The 23,103-nt window shown below is 40.2% G+C and overlaps 2 protein-coding genes across 10 annotated transcripts in view; one reads left to right on the top strand and one right to left on the bottom strand.

Moving 5' to 3' along the window:
• The window catches only part of IFI16 (interferon gamma inducible protein 16), a 41,633-nt gene extending 37,431 nt beyond the window's left edge, over positions 1–4,202 (top strand). The window contains exons 9-11 of the mRNA XM_007976589.3: positions 369–788; positions 2,525–2,716; positions 3,862–4,202. Of these exons, the coding sequence (XP_007974780.3) occupies positions 369–788; positions 2,525–2,716; positions 3,862–3,942 (693 nt within the window). The 3' untranslated portion in view covers positions 3,943–4,202. The remainder of the gene's footprint in view (positions 1–368; positions 789–2,524; positions 2,717–3,861) is intronic.
• AIM2 (absent in melanoma 2) overlaps positions 1–23,103 on the bottom strand; it is a 137,589-nt gene that overhangs the window by 1,800 nt on the left and 112,686 nt on the right. For 6 of the 9 annotated variants that reach the window (XR_012089911.1, XR_012089912.1, XR_005240275.2 and 3 more), the window contains 5 exons: positions 22,294–22,575; positions 17,661–17,794; positions 14,991–15,410; positions 12,552–12,740; positions 11,674–11,784 (listed from right to left, as the gene is read on the bottom strand). Coding sequence is in view for 1 of the 9 variants with exons in the window: in XM_007976584.3 (XP_007974775.1) it covers positions 11,758–11,784; positions 12,552–12,740; positions 14,991–15,410; positions 17,661–17,794; positions 22,294–22,555 (1,032 nt within the window). In the remaining 8 variants the exon portion in view is untranslated. The other 3 variants (XR_012089914.1, XR_005240279.2, XM_007976584.3) reach the window with 3 other exon arrangements.

Here is a 23,103-nt window from a genome sequence, read left to right as displayed (position 1 = left end):
TTGAGATTCTTTTAAAATTTCATCTCTTTTGGGAGTCACTTCATGGCAGCTTTACCTTTACCCTCTGCTTTCGCATACCTCTTGATAGGGGATATGCCTTTTCTTTATGGGTTAATTCTCATCCAAAAAGAAATATTCTTCCTTCCACTCATAAAACAACGATGATGATAAAATCACTCCTTAAATCTTTTTAATTTCTTCCGTTACCTAAATTATACTATCTCAGTGATCTCTGTCTAGTTTTCCCTACTTCACCCAGTTAAGGTGATACTTGATGACCAACACTGAGACTGCGATGACTCTCACTAGAGAGTGACCCTGTATTTCCTGTTTTAATTGTGCCTGTGTTTTGGTCTCTACATTCTAAGTTGAAACCAAGACTGAAGACTGAACCCAAAGAAGTTTCCACAGAAGACAGTGTCCAGAGTGACTTCAAAGAAGTGATGGTGCTGAACGCAACAGAATCATTTGTGTATGAGCCCATAGAGCAGAAGAAAATGTTTCATGCCACAGTGGCAACTGAGAATGAAGTCCTCCGAGTGAAGGTTTTTAATATTGACCTAAAGGAGAAGTTCACCCCAAAGAAGATCATTGCCATCTCAAATTATGTTTGCCGCAGTGGGTTCCTGGAGGTATATCCTTTAACAGTTGTGGTTGATGTGAATGCCGACCGAAAAATGGAGATCCCACAAGGATTGATTAGAAGTGCCAACATAACTCCTAAAATCAGTTATCTTTGCTCACAAACTAAAGGAAGTTTTGTGAATGGGGTGTTTGAGGTACATAAGGTAAGCCCACACCATTGTTTTATAGTTTCTCCTGCAACCCCAAATTTTTAAAGTCTTGTAAACTGGAGTTTGGTCAACTTATTCAACATAGGAAATCAACCCCTTCACCCCTCTCCCAGCACTAGAGATAATTGAATAGAGTTCATTTCAGGATATGGGGTACGTTATATCTCAACATTCCTCTTCTTAAGGTGTCACCATGCAAGTTATTTAGAAAGACAGTCACTAGGACGGGCGTGGTGGCTCACGCCTGTAATCCCAGCACTTTGGGAGGCCAAGGCGGGTGGATCACGAGGTCTGGAGATCGAGACCATCCTGGCTAACAAGGTGAAACCTCGTCTCTACCAAAAATACAAAAAATTAGCCGGGTGTGGTGGTGGGCGCCTGTAGTCCCAGCTACTTGGGAGGCTGAGGCAGGAGAATGGTGTGAACCCGGGAGGCAAAGCTTGCAGTGAGCCAAGATCATGCCACTGCACTCCGACCTGGGCAACAGAGCAAGACACTGTCTCAGGAAGAAAAAAAAAAAACAAAAGACAGTCACTAGGGAACTTGGCATTTTATTAGCTGTGATGATCTATTCACAGCCACCCTTGTCCAGGGCAGTGCAGTTTATATCAACACACATATCCTTAGAATTTTGTTTCTTTGAGTTCTGCTCCATCTGCATCAATGACAACTTAATTTAATTGTGAACAAAAGAGTTGCTCTCCCAAGCCTGAATCCTGATTGTGACAATCAGAGTAAGAAATCAAATAGACTACTCTGCTTTAGAATGCAGCTATGTCTAACAGTCAGCTAAAATTCTGATCATTTGGACTTCAAAGTGTTCTTGCCTCTTCTCATTCATTAATTCATCAGGAGATTGTTGAGCAACTGACTTCTGCATTAAATAATAAGAAAAATACGAAAGCAAAAAGACTAGAAAAGTCACGTAGCTTAACTGCTCAATTTATAAATGGGGCAATAAAATGCAAAAAAAAAAAGCTTCGTGAATTCTTAGGCTTACAGTGTGCCTTTCGGTTTCAACACATCATGTAAATATTATGCTTAGCTGATTTAACTTCTTGTTTGAAGTACTGTTTCGCACTCCATTATATATGTCTTCTAGGGTGGCTTACTTTTAATTGTGCTGTTTTCTGTACACTCTGTTTAAATGACTGTACATATGTATGTGGTTGTAGAATTAATGAATGAAATAATGAGCTACAAACCAGAACAATGTGACTAGATGGATGATCTAGATTTGAGATCTGGGCAGATTGGCAAAGAGCGACTATATGGAGAAGAAAGAAGGAGTTACATATTGAAATAACAGCCTCCTTAATGAGAACTCGCAACATTCTTTCTCAAACTTGTAAAGAGCCATGAAGAGCCTCTATTATCTGCTCTTGGGCAGGTGTGAAAGATATCTACCAAAGTAATCAGATTTTTCTGTATCCAGGCTCCTTAAAAAATCCCAGCTATGCTGATGTGAAAACAGGAAAAATTAGTAATCAATTTTTTTTCCTAGAAAAACTCCAGCAGATAACGAACTTCAACAAAAGAGGCTCAGGAGAGGATTGAAAAGGCAGGATTCACAGACCAAGTGTCTGAAGCTATTTGGTACCTGTCATTCAGGACCTCCAGCTCTATTTACTCTATCAAAGACCAAAGTTTCCAGAAACACCCTGTATTTCTCATAGATTGGAAAATTATTGATCCAGTTTCAGAAGATAAGTGTTAATTTTCTTTTGCAGAAAAATGTAAGGGGTGAATTCACTTATTATGAAATACAAGATAATACAGGGAAGATGGAAGTGGTGGTACATGGACGACTGACCACAATCAACTGTGAGGAAGGAGATAAACTGAAACTCACCTGCTTTGAATTGGCACCGAAAAGTGGCAATAACGGGGAGTTGAGATCTGTAATTCATAGTCACATCAAGGTTGGAACTTTATGGGAACATCATTTTTCCAAAGTGGCAAATCGTTTTGTTTATACTTTAAGAAAAGTATACTTTTACACTTTTTTTTTTTAAGTATAAAAGTATACTTTTATACAATAGACTGCTACTATTACACGGAGAGTTTAGCAAGTGGAAAAGGAACAAAGCCTTGCACTTGACTGGGTGTAAACTTCCCATCATTGTTTTTGAAGAAGGATACTTGTAATCATAATAAAAAAAATTAGAGAGACTTTCAAAGGCTATGATACCTAAGTTAAATAAGAAAGAATTGCTTTTACCACAGCACGGAGATAATTAATCAGAATTTGGGTTTGGTTAAGGCACATTTGTTTCAAATGCTGGCTCTGTGATTTTCTAGTTGACTAAAGACTTAACACTAGGAACCTCAAGTTCATCATTTGTGAAATCGGAGAAATATTGTCTACCATAGAGGGTCATCAACTTAGCTCACAGCAGCCCTAAATTACCAAGAATGCATCTGAGCAAATCAGATCACAAAGGTACCTGCCTTTAGTGAGATACATACACTGGTTTACATCTGACAGAGGTAGTTGGGTCAACATAACAAAGTTCATGCTTTTTGCCACACTGACACACACATTCATGTGGGATTCTTGGAACACTAACAAAGGCTAATATTGGAAGGCAAACAGTTCAAAACAAAGACTGACATATTCAGGCACACACATGCTCTCAGATTGCTTCAGTTCTCGGGAACATCAGTCAAACATTCCAAACCTTCTTTGATAGCAATTGCACCAGGAATACCTTTTGTACTGTCTTCCTTCCTTTCTGCCCAATGAAAACCTTCCCCTCAACTCTAGTCATTGGGTGCACCAGCTCCTTTCTCTCTCCTGTTGTTCCCTGACATCTCCTGCTCTTTCATTTGCACTCATGCTAAGTAGGAGTGAATATCTCATTTCACGGTCCCAATTAAAGAGAGAGGCATGACTCAAAGGTCAAGAATTTATTAAAGGAGACAGATGAGAGTGAGAAAAGAATCATTTAGAAAGGAATAGGGGAAGAGAGATGGTGCATGGGGAGGAGATACAGTGTGATTGAAGAGAGAAATGTGGGATCACCAGCATCTCAACTGGTCTGTCTTTATCTCTTTCTCCTTCAAGGTCATCAAGGCCAGGAAAAACAAGAAGGACATATTCAATCCTGATTCAAGTATGGAAACTTCACCAGGCTTTTTCTTCTAAAATCTGAATGTAATTGATGGTAATGTTTATGGAGATAAGGTCTAAGTGCCTAAAAAATGTATATATACCTGGTTGAAATACGACACTATATATGCACACCACTATCATATATACCAGCTGTTAATCCTATGGAATGGGGTATTGGGAGTGTTTTTTAAATTCTTTATAGTTTTTCTTTTTTTAATAAAATGGCATATGTTGCATCTTCAACTTCTATAATTTGAAAAAAAAAATAAACATTATCTTTTTTCTGAAAGGAATTCTTTCCCAGCAGTCTTTTTAATCCATCCATGAGTTGCTTAAAAGCAAATAGTTTGTGGTCTGCAAATCAGGGTGGGGCACACAGGCCTCAAGCAATATTTGGATTTATACTTTGGGTGTGATCTTTACAGGGTAAAGCCCTGGTCAAGAATGAACAGGTTGTGTTCTGCTGAAAGAAACCAGGCTGAAGGGGTAGGTAGGGTGAAATCCAGCTTGTGGTTCAGTTGCCAAGCGCTGTGTTATTGTTTTAGCCCAGAGCAGTAGATACCTTTTCAGAATTGGTCTCCTGGAGGGGGCATAATTGGGTAAATTTTCTGCCAAATAAGGTACCTTCTGGTGATGTGCATGAAGGCCCTTGTCTGTGTTAGAGGAATATCTGGGCCTGCCTGATGTGAAATGTCTGGTTTTATGCATTTCCTCAAACACCGACTGCTCTTCAGGCACTTTCGAACCATATTTCCTTTTCTCACAATCCACTATAGTGATCTGATCCATTAGAAAGCTGCCCTAGGAAGAGCTGCATTATGCAAACACTGAAGATAATTAATTTTATGTAGAACAGAATAGAATAGCAGAAAGTACGTATCTAAAACTAAAATTTAGCTAAATTTATTGATTATATATTTGGTACCTGGTACTTTGCAATTATTTTGTGACACGTAATCTTCATATTAGTTCTAGAAGGTTGATTGTTTTCTCCTCTTTACTCGCCCTATAATATGTGACAAACACGGAATAGAAAGGCAAAGTCACTTTCTTAATGACCCTTAGATGGTAAATTAGAGAGCTTGATTTGGAACCCAGGCTGTTGTTCTCGATTGCGGTGTGTGTGTGTTAGGAGAGGGGTGTAGGGATGTGGTGGAAGCTGTGAGGGATGGAATGAGGAAGTCTACTGTTGCCGGACTTTTCCTTAGTTCAGGTAAACATGGGAGTTCTTATCATGTGGCCATGAAAAGTTAGGCTCGCAGACAATTTGAAGCGTGAGGAGGGCAGAGTTTATTGGGTGAAAAGGAAAGAGGGAAACGGTCCCTCTGCAAAGCCAGACTCCCTGCTGGTGTGCTTCCCACCTCACAGTTTGAATTTCAGGTTCCACCCAGGAAGAGGAGGGGCCAGGCTCTTCCCCACTGCAAATGGCACAAACTTATGTGGCTCCACCCCAGTGGACACTCCTCCCAGTGTGCAGGCTGGAGTTTCTCTGAGGACCCCTTCCCACCTGGCTGTCTCATTGCCCCCTCTAAAGAAGTGCATCTAACTGCCATTAGAATAAGGATAAGAATAAGGATGAAGACCGATCTCAACTGCTTCCTGCTGACAGGGGGCGCTGTTTTGGCAAAACAGCAGTCAAAATCCTTTAGAGGCCTATTTAAGGGTTCCCAGCAGAAGGGCCCATTGTCCGCCTCTCCAGTTGCATGACTGTTTGGAGTTTGATGGCCTGAAGGGAAGAAGAGACAAACTGTATTATCAGAAAACATGTATCTAAACAAGGGGAGGGGTAAGGACAGCTCCAAAATCCTGAGGCCTTTTATCACTTTGCATAAGGAGAGGGAAGCCACAAGCCCAACTGGTTTAAAAAAAAAATTAAAAAAAAAAAAACAAAACTTTACCCTTTAGCCGGCATGTTGGGCTTCAGGGTTCCCTTCCCCTGAGCCCAATCCTAAGCTGACCAGTTTAAGGTTTGGGAAATTAACTCTTCCCAGTTTGGAGGATGCATCTGACGGGAGTGTCCCCACAGAACGGAGACACAATTGCCTATCAGTGAAGAGAGAACTGAGGGGCAGAAAGGAAAAATGAAAGGTGTTTTTTCAAAGGAGTCCTAAAGGTTCAGGATGCTTCAAAAGGGGTACAGACTGAAAATGAATGGTTACTCATCTAGAAAGAGGGGAGCAGGCGTCCCTGGTTCCCGTCTCTTCCTAGCAGATACCCAGGGTACATGAGGGAGAGAAGGAAGAGCAACTTGTTTCCCTCTTCCATCCTCACATCCCCAAGTCCCAGCAACCTTGGCAGGCACCACCATGGGTGGTAAAGCGGTTTGCATCCATGAAGCAGGGGGGCCTAGGAGATAGGAATTATCTGTTCTACCCATGTACACCCTACCTCCCCTGCTGTCAATAGCCTTGATTCCCTAGATCTCATTTATGAATTGAGTTTGGGACAAAAATGTGTCTTGAGGGATGTTGCATGGACTCCTTATCATCAGCTGAATGCTAAACTGAAACTGTGGAATTGAGTCCTCCTGCAACAAGGAAGAGAAAAGGATGTCTTGTGACACACCTAGATAACTGGTGGCTATGGTTATGCTTGCTAGGATTTGGGTGCATGGTGCTTGGCTTTGGTTAGCTCCCTTGGTCTTACTTTCCCAAAAAGGAAACTTTCACGTGATGGGCATCCTATTTATTCTCATCACCTGGCAGGATTTTGCAGGATTAGTGCTCAGAACTAGGATGCCGATCGAGATTTTTACATTACCCATACCTTTTGTACTTTCTGAGCTGTAGGTGGAGCTTGCTGGTTGGTTCACAGGAACAAGCAAGGTTCATCTAAAATATAGGTAAAAACTAAAAACAACTAATGAGTTTAGAATTTAATGGCTAATGTATGATAAGTTTTGAAACACAGTTTTCTCTCTCTCCAGTCCTCATTTTTGGAAAAACAAAAACAAAAACAAAAAAAAACAACAATAAAAAACATAAATCATGATAGGACTGAGTTGTTGGCAAAATAGACTGTAGTCTTACACTTGGTCTGATTATTTGCATAAAGTGCAAGAAGAATAATTATTTCTACGTAGGCCTTTTGGATTGGCTTTGATGGAACTCTGTTTCACAAGGAGTCTCAGATAAGACCTTTTAAAACCAAGCCCAGTTACGGGTTTGTATCCTCAAATGCCTGTGAGGTGAGTGATTCTCTTCTCTTAAGGTCCCAAGATAAACGGAGTTCTTGGACCTGTTAGAAAGTGACATTCTTAGGCTGGGCACAGTGGCTCATGACTGTAGACCCAGCATTTTGGGAGGCCAAGGCCGGTGGATCACTTGAGGTCAGGAGTTCGAGACCAGCCTGGCCAACATGGTGAAACTCCATCTCTACTAAACATACAAAAATTAGCCTGGTGTGGTGGCACATGCCTGTAGTCCCAGCTACTTGGGAGGCTAAGGCAGGAGAATTGCTTGAACCCGGGAGGCGAAGGTTGCAGTGAGCCGAAATCATGCCACTGCACTCCAGCCTAGGTGACAGAGCAAGATTCTGTCTCAAAAAAAAAAAAAAAAAAGAGGAGTGTGAGATGAAGCTGGCCTCCTTGACCTGGGGAGGGAGAGACTCCATGGGGCCATGGCAGAAAACACAGCCAGCCACCTGGGGCACCTTGGGCTCTGTGTCCCAGCCTCAGCAGGGAGGGGAGGGTGGTGAGGGGCCACTGCTCACCGGTTCATCTGTAAAAAGGAAGTAGAAGGCCATGGAGACTGAGGTCAACTGTTCCGACCCCTGGAAGCAACGGGGGTGGGGGCACGATTTCCCCTACCCTCAGAAGTCTGAGGATGAAAGGCTCAGAAAGGAGGGGGAAAAAGTTTCCTTGGTTTGCATCTCACTAACCAATTCTCCAGCCCCATTTTGGGCACCAAAAATGTGGGACTTTTCCTTAGTTCCGCTAAAGACAGGAGTGCTTATCACATGGCCATGAAAACTTAGGCTCACAGACAACTTGAAGCATGAGGAGGGCAGGGTTTTTTGGGTGAAAAGGAAAAGAGGGAAACAGGGATGGTCCACAAAGCCAGAGTCCCTGCTAGTGCACTTCCCACCTCACAGATTGAATTCCAGGTTCCATCCAGGAAGAGGAGGAGCCAGGCTCCTCTCCACTGCAAATGGCACAGACTTATGTGGCTCCATCCCAGTGCACACTCCGCCCAGTGTGCAGGCTGGAGTTTCTCTGGGGACCCCTTCCCATCTGGCTCTCTCACTACTGTGAAGGTCCAAAGCTATCTATACCCAGTAAGGAAAAGAGGCATTAGAGTTTGCCATTGTGGTCTGCGTCAAAGAGTGAAATAATAAAAATGCACTGTTTTACACTACCTTTCTGCTTATGTGTCTTTCATTATAGTAGGCTTAGATGCCAATTAGACATTTTTATATTTTTTTGCCCAGTGCTATTCTAATATGTATACACACACACACATATCTGTGTATGTATGTGTGTGTGTATATGTGTTTAAGATTATTTTGCTCATTTTGGGAAACCAGATTCTGAAGAAACTTCAGATGCTACAGAAGCCAGTTTTCTCACCTACAGTGAGAATACTGAAGTTCAGAGACATTGAGTGAAGTAGTCAAAATCACAGTATCACTCAGCTAGTAAGGAACAGACATCATCCTAAGATGTCATAGACTGCTAAAACTGCCTCTAAATTCAAATTTGACTTAATGAACACTAAGAAAAGGACTGCTTTATACACAGATGATGTTTGTATTCTCAGCTAGTCTAATATTTCATATGCATATCACTTGATGTAAGCTTTCTGTAATTGCCTATTCTTGAGTCTGTGGATGATGGTGATTTGGAGTTAGTGTCATTTAAGAGGGCTACTACATCCCAGCCTTTGCTTGCTTTCCTTAACATCATGCTGATTCCCCTTCAAACTGTGACAATCTATGTTTAAATGAAATAAGAAAAACATTACCCTCTGCCCAAAATAATTTGCCTCTTCAATTTTGTTTTCACTTAAATAGCTTCATCCTCTGATGCCTTGACTGCACTGTGTCATATTTTTCCACCTTACCACACATCAGAGCTTCTCCATGGGACTCAAATCAAGTAGATGAGAAGCTGGAGCTTCCCCTAGATCTGCAGTGTGTAGACCAGAGAGGACAGAACAACTCATAGAGATGCTCATCTGTCCTCATAAACATTTTACAGACTAGTTTGTACCAAGTGGTTTTAAGGTATGCAATAGCGCTAAAGCTGACATTTTAGGTTAAATACCTCTATGTGGAATTTACTGGGTCAAATAATATGAGCATAATTACTAATAATGTTGCCAAACTAATATTTCAATTAACACTTCTGAGGACATTTTCCTTAATCATATCATCATCACATTCACAAATCCTGGACATTATTAACCTAACGGATAAGGAATATTCATTGTTTTAAAGTCCCTGATTTCTGTGGGTCTCTTTAAAAAGTGTCATCTTTCTTATTTATTTTAAAAGCAACAGGTATTTATTCCAGAGAAATAAAAAAAAAATCAACAGAATATCAAAAACATCCATAATTCTATATTCCAACTTGATGCATGTTTTCCATGTTTATCATGGCATAATCTACAAACAATCATACTTACTCTTATTAATGGAAATTTCTGTGAATTTTTACAAATGCATGTAGTCATGAAACTACCACAAAAGTTAAGATAGAGAATAGTTTCATCATGACAAAAATTTCCTTCCTGCTGCTTTGTTGCCAGCCTTCCTCTCAACTCCAAGCTCCTAGAAACCACTGATCTAGTCTTTACTATACTTTTGCCCTTTACGGAATGTCATAAAATGAAATTAAAAATGTAGAATTTTGAGTCTGGCTTCTTTCACTTAGAGTAAAGATCTATACATGTAGATGTGTGTGTCAGTAGTTACTCGTTTTTATTGCTGAGTACAATTCAATTCTATGGATCTACAAAAGTTTGCTTATTCAATTTTCAGGTGAGGGATAATTGAGTTTTTTACCTGTTTGCATAATTACAAATAAACTTTCATGAATATTTACATGCAGATTTTTGTGTGAACATACATAATTATTTCAAGCGGATAAAAAAACTTAGAGCAAGCTTGCTGTGTCATGTGGTAAGTGTATGTTTAAATTTATAAGAAATTTCCAAACTCTTTCCTAAAGTGACTGTAAGACTTTTCATTCCCACCAGAAATAAGTAAGAGTTTCAACGGCTCTGTATCCTCCTCAGACCTTAGCATTGTGGACGCGTATTAAGTTTTTAAAAATGGACAAACTCTTTTGCATAAAGGTTATACCATTTGACATTTCCACCAGCAGTGCACGACAGTTTCAGTTTTTCCAAATCTTTGTCAGCACTTGGTATGGGTAATCTATTTTAATTTGAGCTGTTCTAATAAATGTAGTTTTAGTTTCCATTTCCTTAAAGATGAATTATGTTGAGTGTATTTTTATGTGCTTATTTGACACCCACGCATCATCTTTTTGCCCATTTTAAACATTTAATTGGTTGTTCTGCAATTATTGAATTTTGAGTGTTCTTTATAAATTCTGGATACAGGATCTTTTAGTTTTTTGAGACAGAGTCTTACTCTGTCACCCAGGCTGGAGTCCAGTGGTGTGATCTCAGCTCACTGCAACCTCTGCCTCCTGGGTTCAGGTGATTCTCCTGCCTCAGCCTCCCGAGTAGCTGCGATTACAGATGCCCACCATCACGCCTGGCTATTTTTTTTGTTTGTTTGTTTGGATTTTAGTAGAGACAGGGTTTCACCATGTTGGCCAGGCTGATCTCAAACTCCTGACCTCGGGTGATCCACACACCTCGGCCTCCCCAAGTGCTGGGATTACAGGCGTGAGCCACTGTGCCTGGCCTGGATACAGGGTCTTCAGCAGCTATGTGACTAACAAATATTAAGCCACAATCTATGGTTTGCCTTTCAATGCTCTTAATGGTACCTTTTGAAGAACAGAAGTTCTTCATTTTGATGAAGTTCAAATTATTAAGCATTTATGTTATATAGATTGTGCTTCTGGTGTGATATCTAAAAAATCTTTAATCTTTCCCTAGACCAAGATCACACAGATTTTCTCCCATGTCTTCTAGAAGTTTTATGGTTTTGGATGTTTATGAAAAGCTAATGATCCATTTGGACTTTATTTTTGTATAAAGAGTGAGGAATGGCTCAGATTTGTTTTTTTAAGTACAGGTATCTAATTGTTCTTGTACTTTTTTTTAGTCTTTTCTCCATTGAACTGTGTTTGTACTTTTGTAGAACATCAATAGACTGTAAATTTACAAGCCTAGTTTTGGCTCTCTAGTTTTCCATTAGGCTTTATGCTTATTCTTTCTCCAATAACACAAATTGTCTTATTATTTATATACCTTTTAAAATATTTCTAAATCATTGCCCTATGGGACAAAATATACATTTTTAATTATGCAGTATCTACTTTCAAATAATACTGCACTGCTTCACATGTTGTACAGGATCTTCTAACAGTATACTCCTAATTCTTCCCTCTTGTATTTTGTGCAATTGTTGTCATGTAGTTTACTTTTAAATTTGTATAAACATATAATACATTAAGTATTTTTGCTTGAGACAAGGGATTGACAAACTAAATGAGATACTGTAATGAATGAGAAACAGATGTTTATTGTGATCATCTGTTGATTCTGAATTTGTTTATCCAGCAATTATCCTATCCTAATTTGGTAGAGAGAGGAGCCTGTGAACTGCTGCTCTCAGGTAACTTACAATCTGATTGAAGAGGATGTATCACGTATTCTTCAATTGAATGCTGCTTAGACCAGTTGGCTTGAATTGGTCCTTTTTATTTCTCTATGTTTTTTTACTGGCCTTAATAACCTGGATGGAGAAAAAAAAAACATGCAGTCTGAGATGCGGTCAATGAGTGGCCCCTCCTCTGCTTGCAGTCACTATGGCCTTCTAAAGTGTGTATCACCTTCTGATAAAATTATTTCATTCCCACCCTTCTAATACATTGGTCTGTCTTGGCTCATACTCCCAAAGTGAATATCTGACCTGAGAAATACACTCCAACTTAGCAAGGTCATATATGCATATTTCTCAAGTCTTGGCCTCCACTCCTACAGAGACAGCAGGCAGTGCAACCGACACCGAGACTTGGGGAAGAGCACCAAGTAGTGGTAGGAGATGGGTAGAAGGGTGTGGTGGAAGGTCAAGAGTAGGGGTTTACATGGACTCAAGTGCCCTGGACTATGGTAGGTGCAGGCGTGGTGGGACTGGCTAGGGAAATGTGTCCTCAAAGTATCTACTGTCTGTCTACTTTCAAAGACATTACTCAGAATGACTTTTCCAACTCTGGGCAAGCTTTCTGCTTTAGACTTGTAGTGTTACTGAGGAGCTCTTTCTTGGGCTCTGTGTGCATAACAGTATGCGCCTCTGCCTTGAAAAGCCCATGTTCTCTTAACTGTGTATCTAGAATACGTGTTTCCTAAGAGGGAGGTTCCTCAGTTCTGGGAGATGGACGTGTACTAAATATCAATGTCTTCCATTCCATATCCTGTTCAATGGCTCCAGTCCAGCTTTCTGACAGAAAGCAAAACATATCACCCCCTTGGAGAGTTGACTTTGCTCCATGCAGTTCCCACCTTTATGATGCTATGAACTCCCGATGTCAGCCGTGGTTTTTCTCCATTTTTTGACAGTGTGAAGAATGTAAGTCGAACCTTATCTCCTTCCTTACATTGCATTGTGTCCTCGTTTCTAACCGCCAATACTTCCATTTCCCCAGTCTTGTCACTTAGGTCAAATAATACATTTTTCTTCTTTTCTGTTACCTGTAAAAGAAAATCAACATCCAGCCTCTGATAATCTGATTAAGGAATGCCACATCAGTCACACATCAGACATGCCAGAAGAAGGCTCTAAAAAGAAATACAGTTAATTCTTGAACAACACAGATTTTACCTGTGCAGGTCCATTTATATGGGAATTTTCCTCTGTCTCTGCCACCCCAAGACGGCAAGACCAACCCTCCTCTTCCTCCTTCCTCCTCAGTCTACTTAACATGAAGACAGTGATGAAGAACTTTGATGATCTCCTGCCACTTAATGAATAGTCAGTATATTTTCTTTTTTGTGATTTTCTTAATAACATTTTTCTCTACCTCACTTTTTAAGAATATAGTATATAATATGTATAACACAAAAATGTGTTAAGTGACTGTTTATATTGTCTGTAAGGCTTCTGGTCAAGAGTAGGCTATTAAGTAGTTAAGTTTTTGGGGAGTCAAAAATTATATGCAGATTTTCGACTGCTCGGGGTCAGCAGCCCTAATCCCTATATTGTTCAAGGGTCAACTTGAAGAAAAAGTTTCTGCTTTGAAACTAGCACGTATATATCTAATAGATGTTAGCAAGTTCACAAAGAGGAGGCAGACGTGTCTTACTTAGAATATGCTGTCTCCTATGCCCATCTTTCCAGTCCCAAACTCCCTTCCTTTAGGAGGAGGCAAGGGTGGCCCATAGAAGCAACAACTGCTGGATAGAGAGGATGGAGCTTCTCCAGGGCCAGTAGCCAGATTAGTCAGGGGAAAAAAGAAGACCCTGGGGTTGGAAGAGAGCTATTTTTTTAAATTTTTTTATTTTTTGAAACAGAGTTTCACTCCTTCACCCAGGCTGGAGTGCGATGGCACAATCTTGGCTCACTGCAACCTCCACCCCACTGGGTTCAAGCCATTCTCCTGCCTCAGCCTCCAAAGTAGCTGGGATTATATATAGGTCCCTACCAATACACCCGGCTAATTTTTGTATTTTTACTAGAGACACGTTTTGCCACGTTGGCCAGGATGATCTGGAACTCCTCAACTCTGGTGATCCACCCGCCTTGGCCTCCCAAAGTGCTAGGATTACAGGCATGAGCTGCCGTGCCCAGCCTGAAGACAGCTATTTAAAACAACAAGTCCAGGAGAGACATGAGGTAATGATGCAAGACCCAGCCGAGAGTCTAGTAAGTAATCAAAGACAAGAAATAATTCACAATCAAGTCTAGATCAAAAGGAAACAGGAGGTTGGTCAGTTATTTAGGAGATTGATCGTATTTTAGCTTTAATTTTATGGACTAAATCAATATATGTTAGTGGCCAGATTAAAAGCTGAAAACTGGGATAAAGAACATGACCTTCCTATCCAAGGTCATTTTACACTTGAGTTTTCCAGGAGGACTGGAGAGTCTTCCTATCAATTCCTTCTAAAACTAACCCAGGGCAGCAGAGGCTATTCTGAGGCTCTGAATGCAGGGGCAGCAGGTTCCCTCTCTATGGTTCTTCGGGTCCTGCCCTAGACCAGAAAAAGTCATTCCACAAGGCTAGTTCCCTGAAGCTCAGAGTCATAATACTTTATTATTTCTCCCTTCTAATAAGTCTCCTCGAGGCGCACCTCTGCCTGGCCACCCCACCGTCTGGGAAGTGAGGAGGGCCTCTGCCCGGCCACCCCACCGTCTGGGAAGTGAGGAGCGCCGGCGGCTGTGCAACCTTCCAAGTGTGAAGTGACAGCCTTGTATGCGATCTTTTCTGTCTTCCCCAAGTTTGCATTTTCGACATTAAAGTTTACTTTTAATTAAAAAGAAATAAATAAATAAGTCTCCTCAAGCTAACTCTTTCTTCTGTTTTCTTCATTTAATCACAGTTCTTTAATCCTGACTTGCATATTGGTTTTTCAGGTCAATTAATTTGGTTGATTACTCAACTACACTTATTTTGCATTCACAACAATAGTCACTTAAAAAAGATAACATGGACGAAGTACAAAAATAACACAGAAATAAAAACTATGTGAACAAACTAATTCCTTTTTCAGAGGCTACTGGGATAAGAATAAGTTGAAACAGGATTGTGACATTTTTGACAATAAAAACAATTTTTGAGTTTTCGTATGAATTTTGGCATGTTAACTCAGCAGCTCTCTAGAACTTTGTATTTTTTTATTTTGTCTATATAGACATTAAAACCTTTTCTAAAGTCTCTTTAAGATCAGATGGAAAATACGTTATTCTTACTAATCAATATGAAATTAGCTATGAAAACTTACCTTCTGGACTACAAACAACCCATTCACAATTGTTCCAAGGGGCTGAGTTTGAAGCGTGTTGATCTTTGGGGTTTCACCAGCTTTTCTGATAATGTTCAGCGGGACATCAACCGTTTGGTCAGATTTAGCATCTAACACACATGAGGCGCTATTTACCTCTAAGAAACCACTGTGCTGATAATATCTTGATATTATAATCATTCTCTTTGGAATGAATTTATCTTTCAGCAGTGTATTAAAAACTTTTACAAAGAAGAATTCCTTCTCTGTAGCCACTGTAGCATGAAACATCTCTTGCTTGCCTTCTTGGGTCTCAAACGTGAAGGGCTTTGTTGCTTTCAGTACCATAACTGGCAAACAATCTTTCCGAAACTCTTCTGTGATAGATTCCTGCTGGGCCACCCTCTGTTTCTGCTCAGGCTGAAGACAAGAGAAGAAAGATATCAGCTGTGAGTCAAAAAGGTACTACTGAGAGGACCTTCCTTCACCCACAGTGCTAAGCCTCAGGAAGCCACAGAAGACAGGTGGAATCAAGGGAAGAGACACAGAGGGGATAAGAAGAGACTTGAGGCCTAGAATGATCTAGATGGAACAGAGAGTACAGAAGGAAGATTTCAACTCCTGTATTCAGATAAGATGGTGTAACATGTTTTGGAGGTAGGATCCCTAAAACCAAATCCTTGCATTGCCATGTGCTATATAAAAAGACTTCATCAGATTTCTGAAATATTGCTAAGCCTCGGGGTAAATCTGATAAATCTGATTCCATCTTCTATCGATTCCATTCGGGCATAATATATCCTTGTTTCTCTATCCAATACTGTCCTAAACATTCATTTTACTCTGGTATAAATGTGAGGGAGCTCAGTGACCTGCACAGGGTTCCCCAAATTCCTAGGGAGGTGTTGTACGTAACAAAATGTAGATTATGTTTAATGTGAGTTAAGGGGGAGACCTAGGTCAGAGATCTTACAAGTGAGTTAAAGGAGAAATTTAAAAGGAGAATTGATACTACATTTATGGATTTACCCTTAAATAATGAATTATGCACTAAGGTTTACATTTTAAAAATACATCTTATTATTTGAAATTATAAAAAAAGAAATAATTTAAATACATAAAAAATAGATTTGGTTAAACAAAATATGGTATAGTCACAAATAGATTACTATGCAAATATTAAAAATGCTTTAGAGAAATAATGTGATAAACTGTTATAACTGACTCAATAAAGGGAAAGGTCCTAAACAGATAAAAAATCTCTTTCTTTTTGGATAAATAAGCAGTTAAAGCACACACACAAACACACTACAGAGATATTTACCAACATCAATATTTTTTTTCCTAGATGATACAATTATAGGTAATTTTATTCACTTCTCTGTGTTTTTTATTTTTCTGAATTAACAGAGATAAGATACCTTTTTTGGTTTGTTTTGGGAGAAAATACTACTTTTTAAAAGCAACTTGCCATCTAGAACCAAATGGAAATACAGGGAAAAACAAACAGAGGCATAAAAAGTCAAGTGTAGGAGTCTCGAAGGCTGTCTCCGATGTGACCTGAAGCTTGGGCCATTGGAGCTGGGGCCAGTAAGGGGCCCTGATGGGCAGTATAACTGACTGCATTTGGATCAGTGCAGGCAAAGGTCAGTTCCACTGAGTTCCACTACAAAAGTCCTCTTTGGTCCATGTATCTTTAGTTGAGTCTTCCAGACTGAATGATGCATATTTTCATTACTGGTGATGGAATCACACCATTTATACTTGAACCTTGTTTTCTGAAAAATCCAGAAGTTTCTGGGCCAAACCCAGAGGAAATGGCTCCTCTAGACAAAGAGAATGAAGTATGTGTCATCAGTTTCTAGAGCTCACACAGCTATAAAATGGTGTAATACCTGCTTCACAGGAAATGAAATTGCATGTGTGGTGGATTCTGTGTTGGGCCTTTCCGATATTGCCTGCCGCTCCCTCAGGACTAAAGTAATCATTCTCATCAATGAGACTCTCCAGGCACTACTCTCTCAGCTAAATGGGGCCACCTCACCTTGTCCATGCAGGTGTATAAAGGGCTTTTTTACATTACTTTCAAAAAGCAATTTGCTGTCAAAAACTAAGGGAAAATACAGAGGGAAAACAAACAGAGGCATGCCAGGCCGAGTGTAAGAGTCTCTGCAATGGATCTCTGATGTGACCCAGAGCCTGGGTCTGTGCAAACCACAGACTCCCCCACCAATCTTGGGAGCCCTGAAAGGCATTCTCAGCTCCTGAGCTCCCTGTGGGGTAGGCCAAGGCCTCTATTGCAACTACATTGGACTTGACATTCTTCCTCTTCTACTCCTTTCACTTCCTCACAGATACTAATTCTGAAAGTGCTCTAAAATAGACTTCCTGTAAACAACTGTCTATCTCAGAGTTTTCGTCTTATAGAATCCAAACCATAACAGAGTGTTGATGTGTCCAGGCCCTGACAGAGATTAGAAGCTCAACAGGTGTTTAATCTGATTAATCAGAGGTAGTTCCTGTTTTTTGTGACTCAGAGTGCTTTTCACACTGTGGCCTTAATTCCCTTATTTGCATGCTCTGAGATAAAGAACAGAGAACAATGTGGGAAATGACAGTGACAGTGATGCTCTTACAAGGACAAAGACCACTCCACTCTCCTCATCCTACCTTAACATGAGGAGAGACTTTTGGTGCAGCACGTTGCTTTGTGACATCATTTCTGATGGCTGCAGATGCAGCAGGACTCATTTCAGCTTGACTTAGTGGCTTTGGTTTTGTTACCGATTTGTATTTCTTATCAACTGATTAAAAAATGGAAGACATGGCCAATAAGCATATAAACATAAGAGCAGTGCACATTTTCAAATGTCACCAGAAATAAATACTAAAACCATAGTAAGATATCTTCAAGAGCAGTTAATTTTTCTATATATAAAAAAAAAATCTTGTTTTAAAATGAAAGAAACTGGACCTGGCACAGACACCTGTAATCCCAGCACTTTGGGAGGCCAAGGCTGAAGGATCAACCCGAGGCCAGGAGTTTGAGACCAGCTTAGTCAACATAGGGAGACCCTATCTTTATAAAAAATATTTTCAATATTAGCCAGGTGCAATGTCACATGTTTTCAGTCTCAGCTACTTGGGAGGGTGAGGCAGGAGGATAACTTAAGCCCAGGAGTTCAAAGCTGCAGTGAGTTGTGATCACACCACTGCACTCTAGCTTGGATGACACAGTGAGACCTTGTCTGTCTCAAAAAAAAAAAAAAAAAAACCAAAAACAAAAGACAAAAAACAAAAGAAACTATGAAGTCTTAGTCTTAAATCGGTATAACACTTTGGAAAATGGTTTGGGACACTATTTATTGAAATTCAATATCTACTTACCTTAACATCCAGTAATTCCATTCACAGGTGTACAGTCAAGAGAAACACGCATACAAATACAAACATACAAAGATAAGTACATAAGGCTTATAATAAATATTCATAGCAGCATTTTTCACAATGGCCTCAAACGACTAAAATAACAATAAAAAATAGACCAATTCTCTCTCTATATATGTATATGTATATGAGTTTATATGTGTATGTAATTATCAATTAAATGGAATCTTATGTAGTAGTGAAAATGAATAAACTACTGCTATGAAACAAGGGCTGATTTCTTTTCTTTTCTTTTTTTTTTGAGGCGGAGTCTCATTCTGTCACCCAAGCTGGAGTGCAGTGGCCCAATCTCATCTCACTGTAACCTCCACCTCCCAGGTTCAAGTGATTCTCCTGCCTCAGCCTCCTGAGTAGCTGGGATTACAGGTTCACGCCACCATGCCTGACTAATTTTTGTATTTTTTTAGTAAAGACGGGGTTTCACCATGTTGGTCAGGCTGGTCTTAAACTCCTCACCTTGTGATCCGCCTACCTCAGCCTCCCAAAGTGCTGGGATTACAGGCATGAGCCACCGCACCTGGCCACAGATTTCTAATTATGTTCTACAAGGCCTTGCCTTGTCCTTCTATCAAGGGGACCCCATCCTGCCCTCTGAAGACTCTCTGTACTCCAGCCACACTGGCCTTCTTTCAGTCCTCAAGCAAGTCAACACCTGCTGTCATAGGGATTTTCACAGTGTTCCCTCTGACTGAAGGTACCTTTAACTCCTATGCATTTTTCAGAGCTTAGTGCAAGGGTCACTTCCCTATGGAACCCACTTTGACCAACACCAACTCTAATTCGTGGCTTATGTTAATGCTCCTTTGACACATGCTGCTGAAGAACCATCTTCCTTTCCATTAGAGCATTTGTCTCAGTTAATTACATTCATAAATTTTCCTGTAAGAAAAATATCTACTTTCCCTTTAGAGTATAAGCTGTATAAAATCTGGATTTGTTTTTAACACCTTGTTTTATCATAAGAACCTAAAAGCTTTCCTTGTACCTATTAGCAATTCAATAGATATTTACTGAATGGATGAAGAAATGGATGGATGAGTGGCATGTTGGCTCCTCACTAATGCCTACAAAATGCAGTTGTATACTTTGGCTGGGCTCCTCCACATCTATGGTCACGTTATATGTTATTGTGAAAAGCCAACTCCTAGTCCTGATTTTTAAAAAGACCATGTAACAAGATGGTCGTGTTTAATGACTTAAGGCACTCTCAGGCAGAAGAGGGCCTGAGAAATTATTAGATGTCATTTCTGATAGAATTTGAACAACTCTGGGCTGAAATAGCAAGGCAATCACTTTGATTTTACTAAAAAGAGAAACGATACTGTTTTATGAGGTAGTAGGTACTCTGTCATTACCTTTCAAAGATCAGAAAGTGGTTGACTGTCTGACAGGGATATTGTAGCAGGATCTCTGCTCTAGAAAGAAGTTACACTAACCTTCTAATGATAAGTTAGTTCCATGCAACTGGTTTCAGAAAGGTATGCAGATGAAGTCTCTTCTATGTTCACAGCATTGGCGAGAAAACAGCATCAAGGAGGCCAAGGGAATCAACCTACCATTCTACCACATCACATCAGCCATATTTCATCTCACACACAGTGGTACCAGTATTTGTGGACAAGCTTGTCTGCCCACTATAAATCTCTCATTTGCCTTAATAATCAGGTGTACATTGTTACTGATTATCTCATTTATCATTTTCAGCATTTTATTTTAATCTTGCAGGACTTCTGTAGACTGTGATCACATTTTCTCTTAGCTTCCTTTTTCTATGCTTATAAGTCCTTGTATTTTCTCATCTTGCTTCATACAAAAGCTTCTCCTGTCTACTAATTATTACCTCTGTCTTCATTAAAGATTCTCCAGGTATCTTCTACCTTCCACGGGGTGAGGCTGTGAGTAGAAGAGCATATAGCACTCTACATGCAGACATGCAATGGCAACAGAGAAGGATCACTTAACCAAGAATGATAGTAACTGTTCAAAAAAAATGAAACAAAAAATTTTCATACAATAATAGAAATAGCATGGACACACAAAAATTTCCTACATTCAAAAGAGGCCTAAGTATGTCCACGGATGGAATTTGAGAGCGATGAAGGAACTCAGTTGCCTTCTTCTAGAGCGTGTAGGAAGCATACTTTGTGTTTTGTTGTTGTTGCTGTTGTTGTTGTTTGACACAGGGTCTCACTGTTGTTGCCCAGACAGGGGTGCAGAGGCATGATCTCAGCTTACTGCAACCTCTGCCTCCCGGGTTCAAGTGATTCTCGTGCCTCAGCCTCCAGAGTAGCTGGCATTACAGACGCCTGCCACCATGCCTGGCTAATTTTTGTATTTGTAGTAGAGACAAAGTTTCACCATGTTGACCAGGCGGATCTCGAACTCTTGACCTCAAGTGATCCACCTGCCTTGGCCTCCCAAAGTGCTGGGATTAAAGGCGTGAGCCACTGCACCTGGCCCAAAAGCATACTTTGAATCCTACAGCTGTTACATTTGGAGACTCTCATTTGGGACAGCCTCTGGATGATCTACTCCTGAGTCTCCAAGTTAGTCCCAAACTGGATCTTTTTTAGCTAAGTAGAATAACAAAATCCCAGAATCATTAGAACAGCAAAATGGGGAGAAGATTGTAGAAGGGGAAATTTTGTGCTATCCTGGTCAAAGAGAAGAATTAATTCTTGATTTATTGCCAAAATAAAAGATATTTCTAAACATCTCAGCCTATGTTTGCCAGTATGCCTAGATTCCTGTCTCATCCCAGATAAGAAACACAGGGCAGTTGGTTACATGGAAGTAACATGGGTAGTTACTGCCATCTAAGGGCCATCTTGAAGAACTACACCTTCTAACTTAAAGCCTGGGAAAACAACCACTCCTTTCTCATTAGTGCCTTAGAAACTACCTAACAGTTTACATCTGTATAGAATTATGGACGTACATAGTATCACTTATGTGGCTTCATTTAACCGTCTTATAAACCATGTGTGAGAAGCCATGTCACCGTGTTGTACACCCACAAATGCTATTAAAAGCTGTTGTAATCTTTGCTGTTACGGTTTTACTTTGAATCCTAAAACTGTTGCATTTGGAGACTCTCATTTGGGACAGTCCTGGAGTGATATGCTCCTTTGTTAGCTCTTTTTTGTTCTTCAGACATAAAGCCGGGACGTATCAATTGTTCTTAGTAAACAAAAATCAGGAATTTAAACTAAATGTATATAATTCAGATGGAGATGATGAGTGATTTATTGAATAATGTTAAAAAAGTCTTTTTGTTGTGGGTAATTTATACTGTCACTGGAGATAGAGAGGAGAGAGAATCCCTGAAGAAGGAGGAGATCATCCCCTAAAGAAAGCAGCATAGTCTGGGACCATACAAAGATAGAGACATGGAGAGGAATAAACAGACTGTGTGAAGGAAAAAAAGGTGCTCAATATCCTGGTTTACAATTTTCCAATGCAATAATTTATATTTTTGAGACTTCAGTAGAATGTGAGAGCATTACATACTGTGGAAATGGAGTTGGGAAAAGTTAACTTTGAAATTCTACATCCATATTCACTGTAATTGAACTGGAGACAAAGATGGGCAAGGAGAAAAGATGATAAAGGGAAGTGGTAACCCTAAAGGCTGGAACAAGAGATGCAAACCAAGGCTGGAATGGATTTGCGGAATTTGTAACAAACACTTCCTACAAGTGATTCTCAGTAAAAGGGGGCAAAGAGACAGGTGCACTAAGTTAGCAAACAAATTCCAACAGTGTGCACTGGGGGTCATATCCCAGGGACGCCATGAAAGGAAAGGCCCAGGCTTGGCAGAGAAAGGGACTGGGCAGGTGCGGGACTACCACATTACCTTTCTCCTTCTCTTCCTGAAGACGTTTTGCCAAAAGCATATAATTCAACTTCTGAAAAATAAGAATCGTCTTCTTCACTGCAGACACTGCACCAGCATTTTGAATCATCAAGTTAGCTACTTGTATTCTGTTTGCAGTATGTAGTTTGCCTGTGGCGATATTAAACTCGTCTGAAAGAAAGAACTTAAACCTATCCAGTTCCTCATCAGTGATGTTATCCAGGCCCGTTAGCAAGAGTATCTCCTTGTATTTACTCTCCATCTGACGCCTTTGGGATCAACCTATAAGGAATCCAAAGCATGTAAGATTACAACACCAAAAGGGATTCTACATTCAAAATAAAGCAAGGTGAGCTATTCATATTTTTAAAGAGAAATAAACAAAATATTTGCAGTAGTAAAAGAGATTTGAATGGGACATAGGTAAGAACTTCTTAAGCAAGGTGATCCCTATTCCTGGGAAAGACATCTTCAGAAAGTATACAACACCTCTGGAATTCTTAGAAAACAGGATACATCAGCTGGGCATGGTAGCTCACGCCTGTAATCCCAGCACTTTGGAAGGCCAAAGCGGGCGGATCACCTGAGGTCAGGAGTTTGAGACCAGCCTGGCCAATATGGCAAAACCCCATCTCTACTAAAAATACAAAAATTAGCCGGGCGTGGTGGTGGGTGCCTGTAATCCCAACTACTCAGGAGGCTGAGGCAGGAGAATCGCTTGACCCAGGAGGCGGAGGTCATAGTGAGCCAAGATCGCGCCATTGCACTCCAGCTTGGGTGACAAGAGCAAAACTTTGTCTCAAAACAAAC

This window comes from Chlorocebus sabaeus, chromosome 20, assembly GCF_047675955.1.
Source record: "Chlorocebus sabaeus isolate Y175 chromosome 20, mChlSab1.0.hap1, whole genome shotgun sequence".
Taxonomy (NCBI): domain Eukaryota; kingdom Metazoa; phylum Chordata; class Mammalia; order Primates; family Cercopithecidae; genus Chlorocebus; species Chlorocebus sabaeus.
The sequence above is the reverse complement of the archived record's forward strand: the minus strand, read 5'-3'. Positions and strand labels throughout refer to the sequence as shown.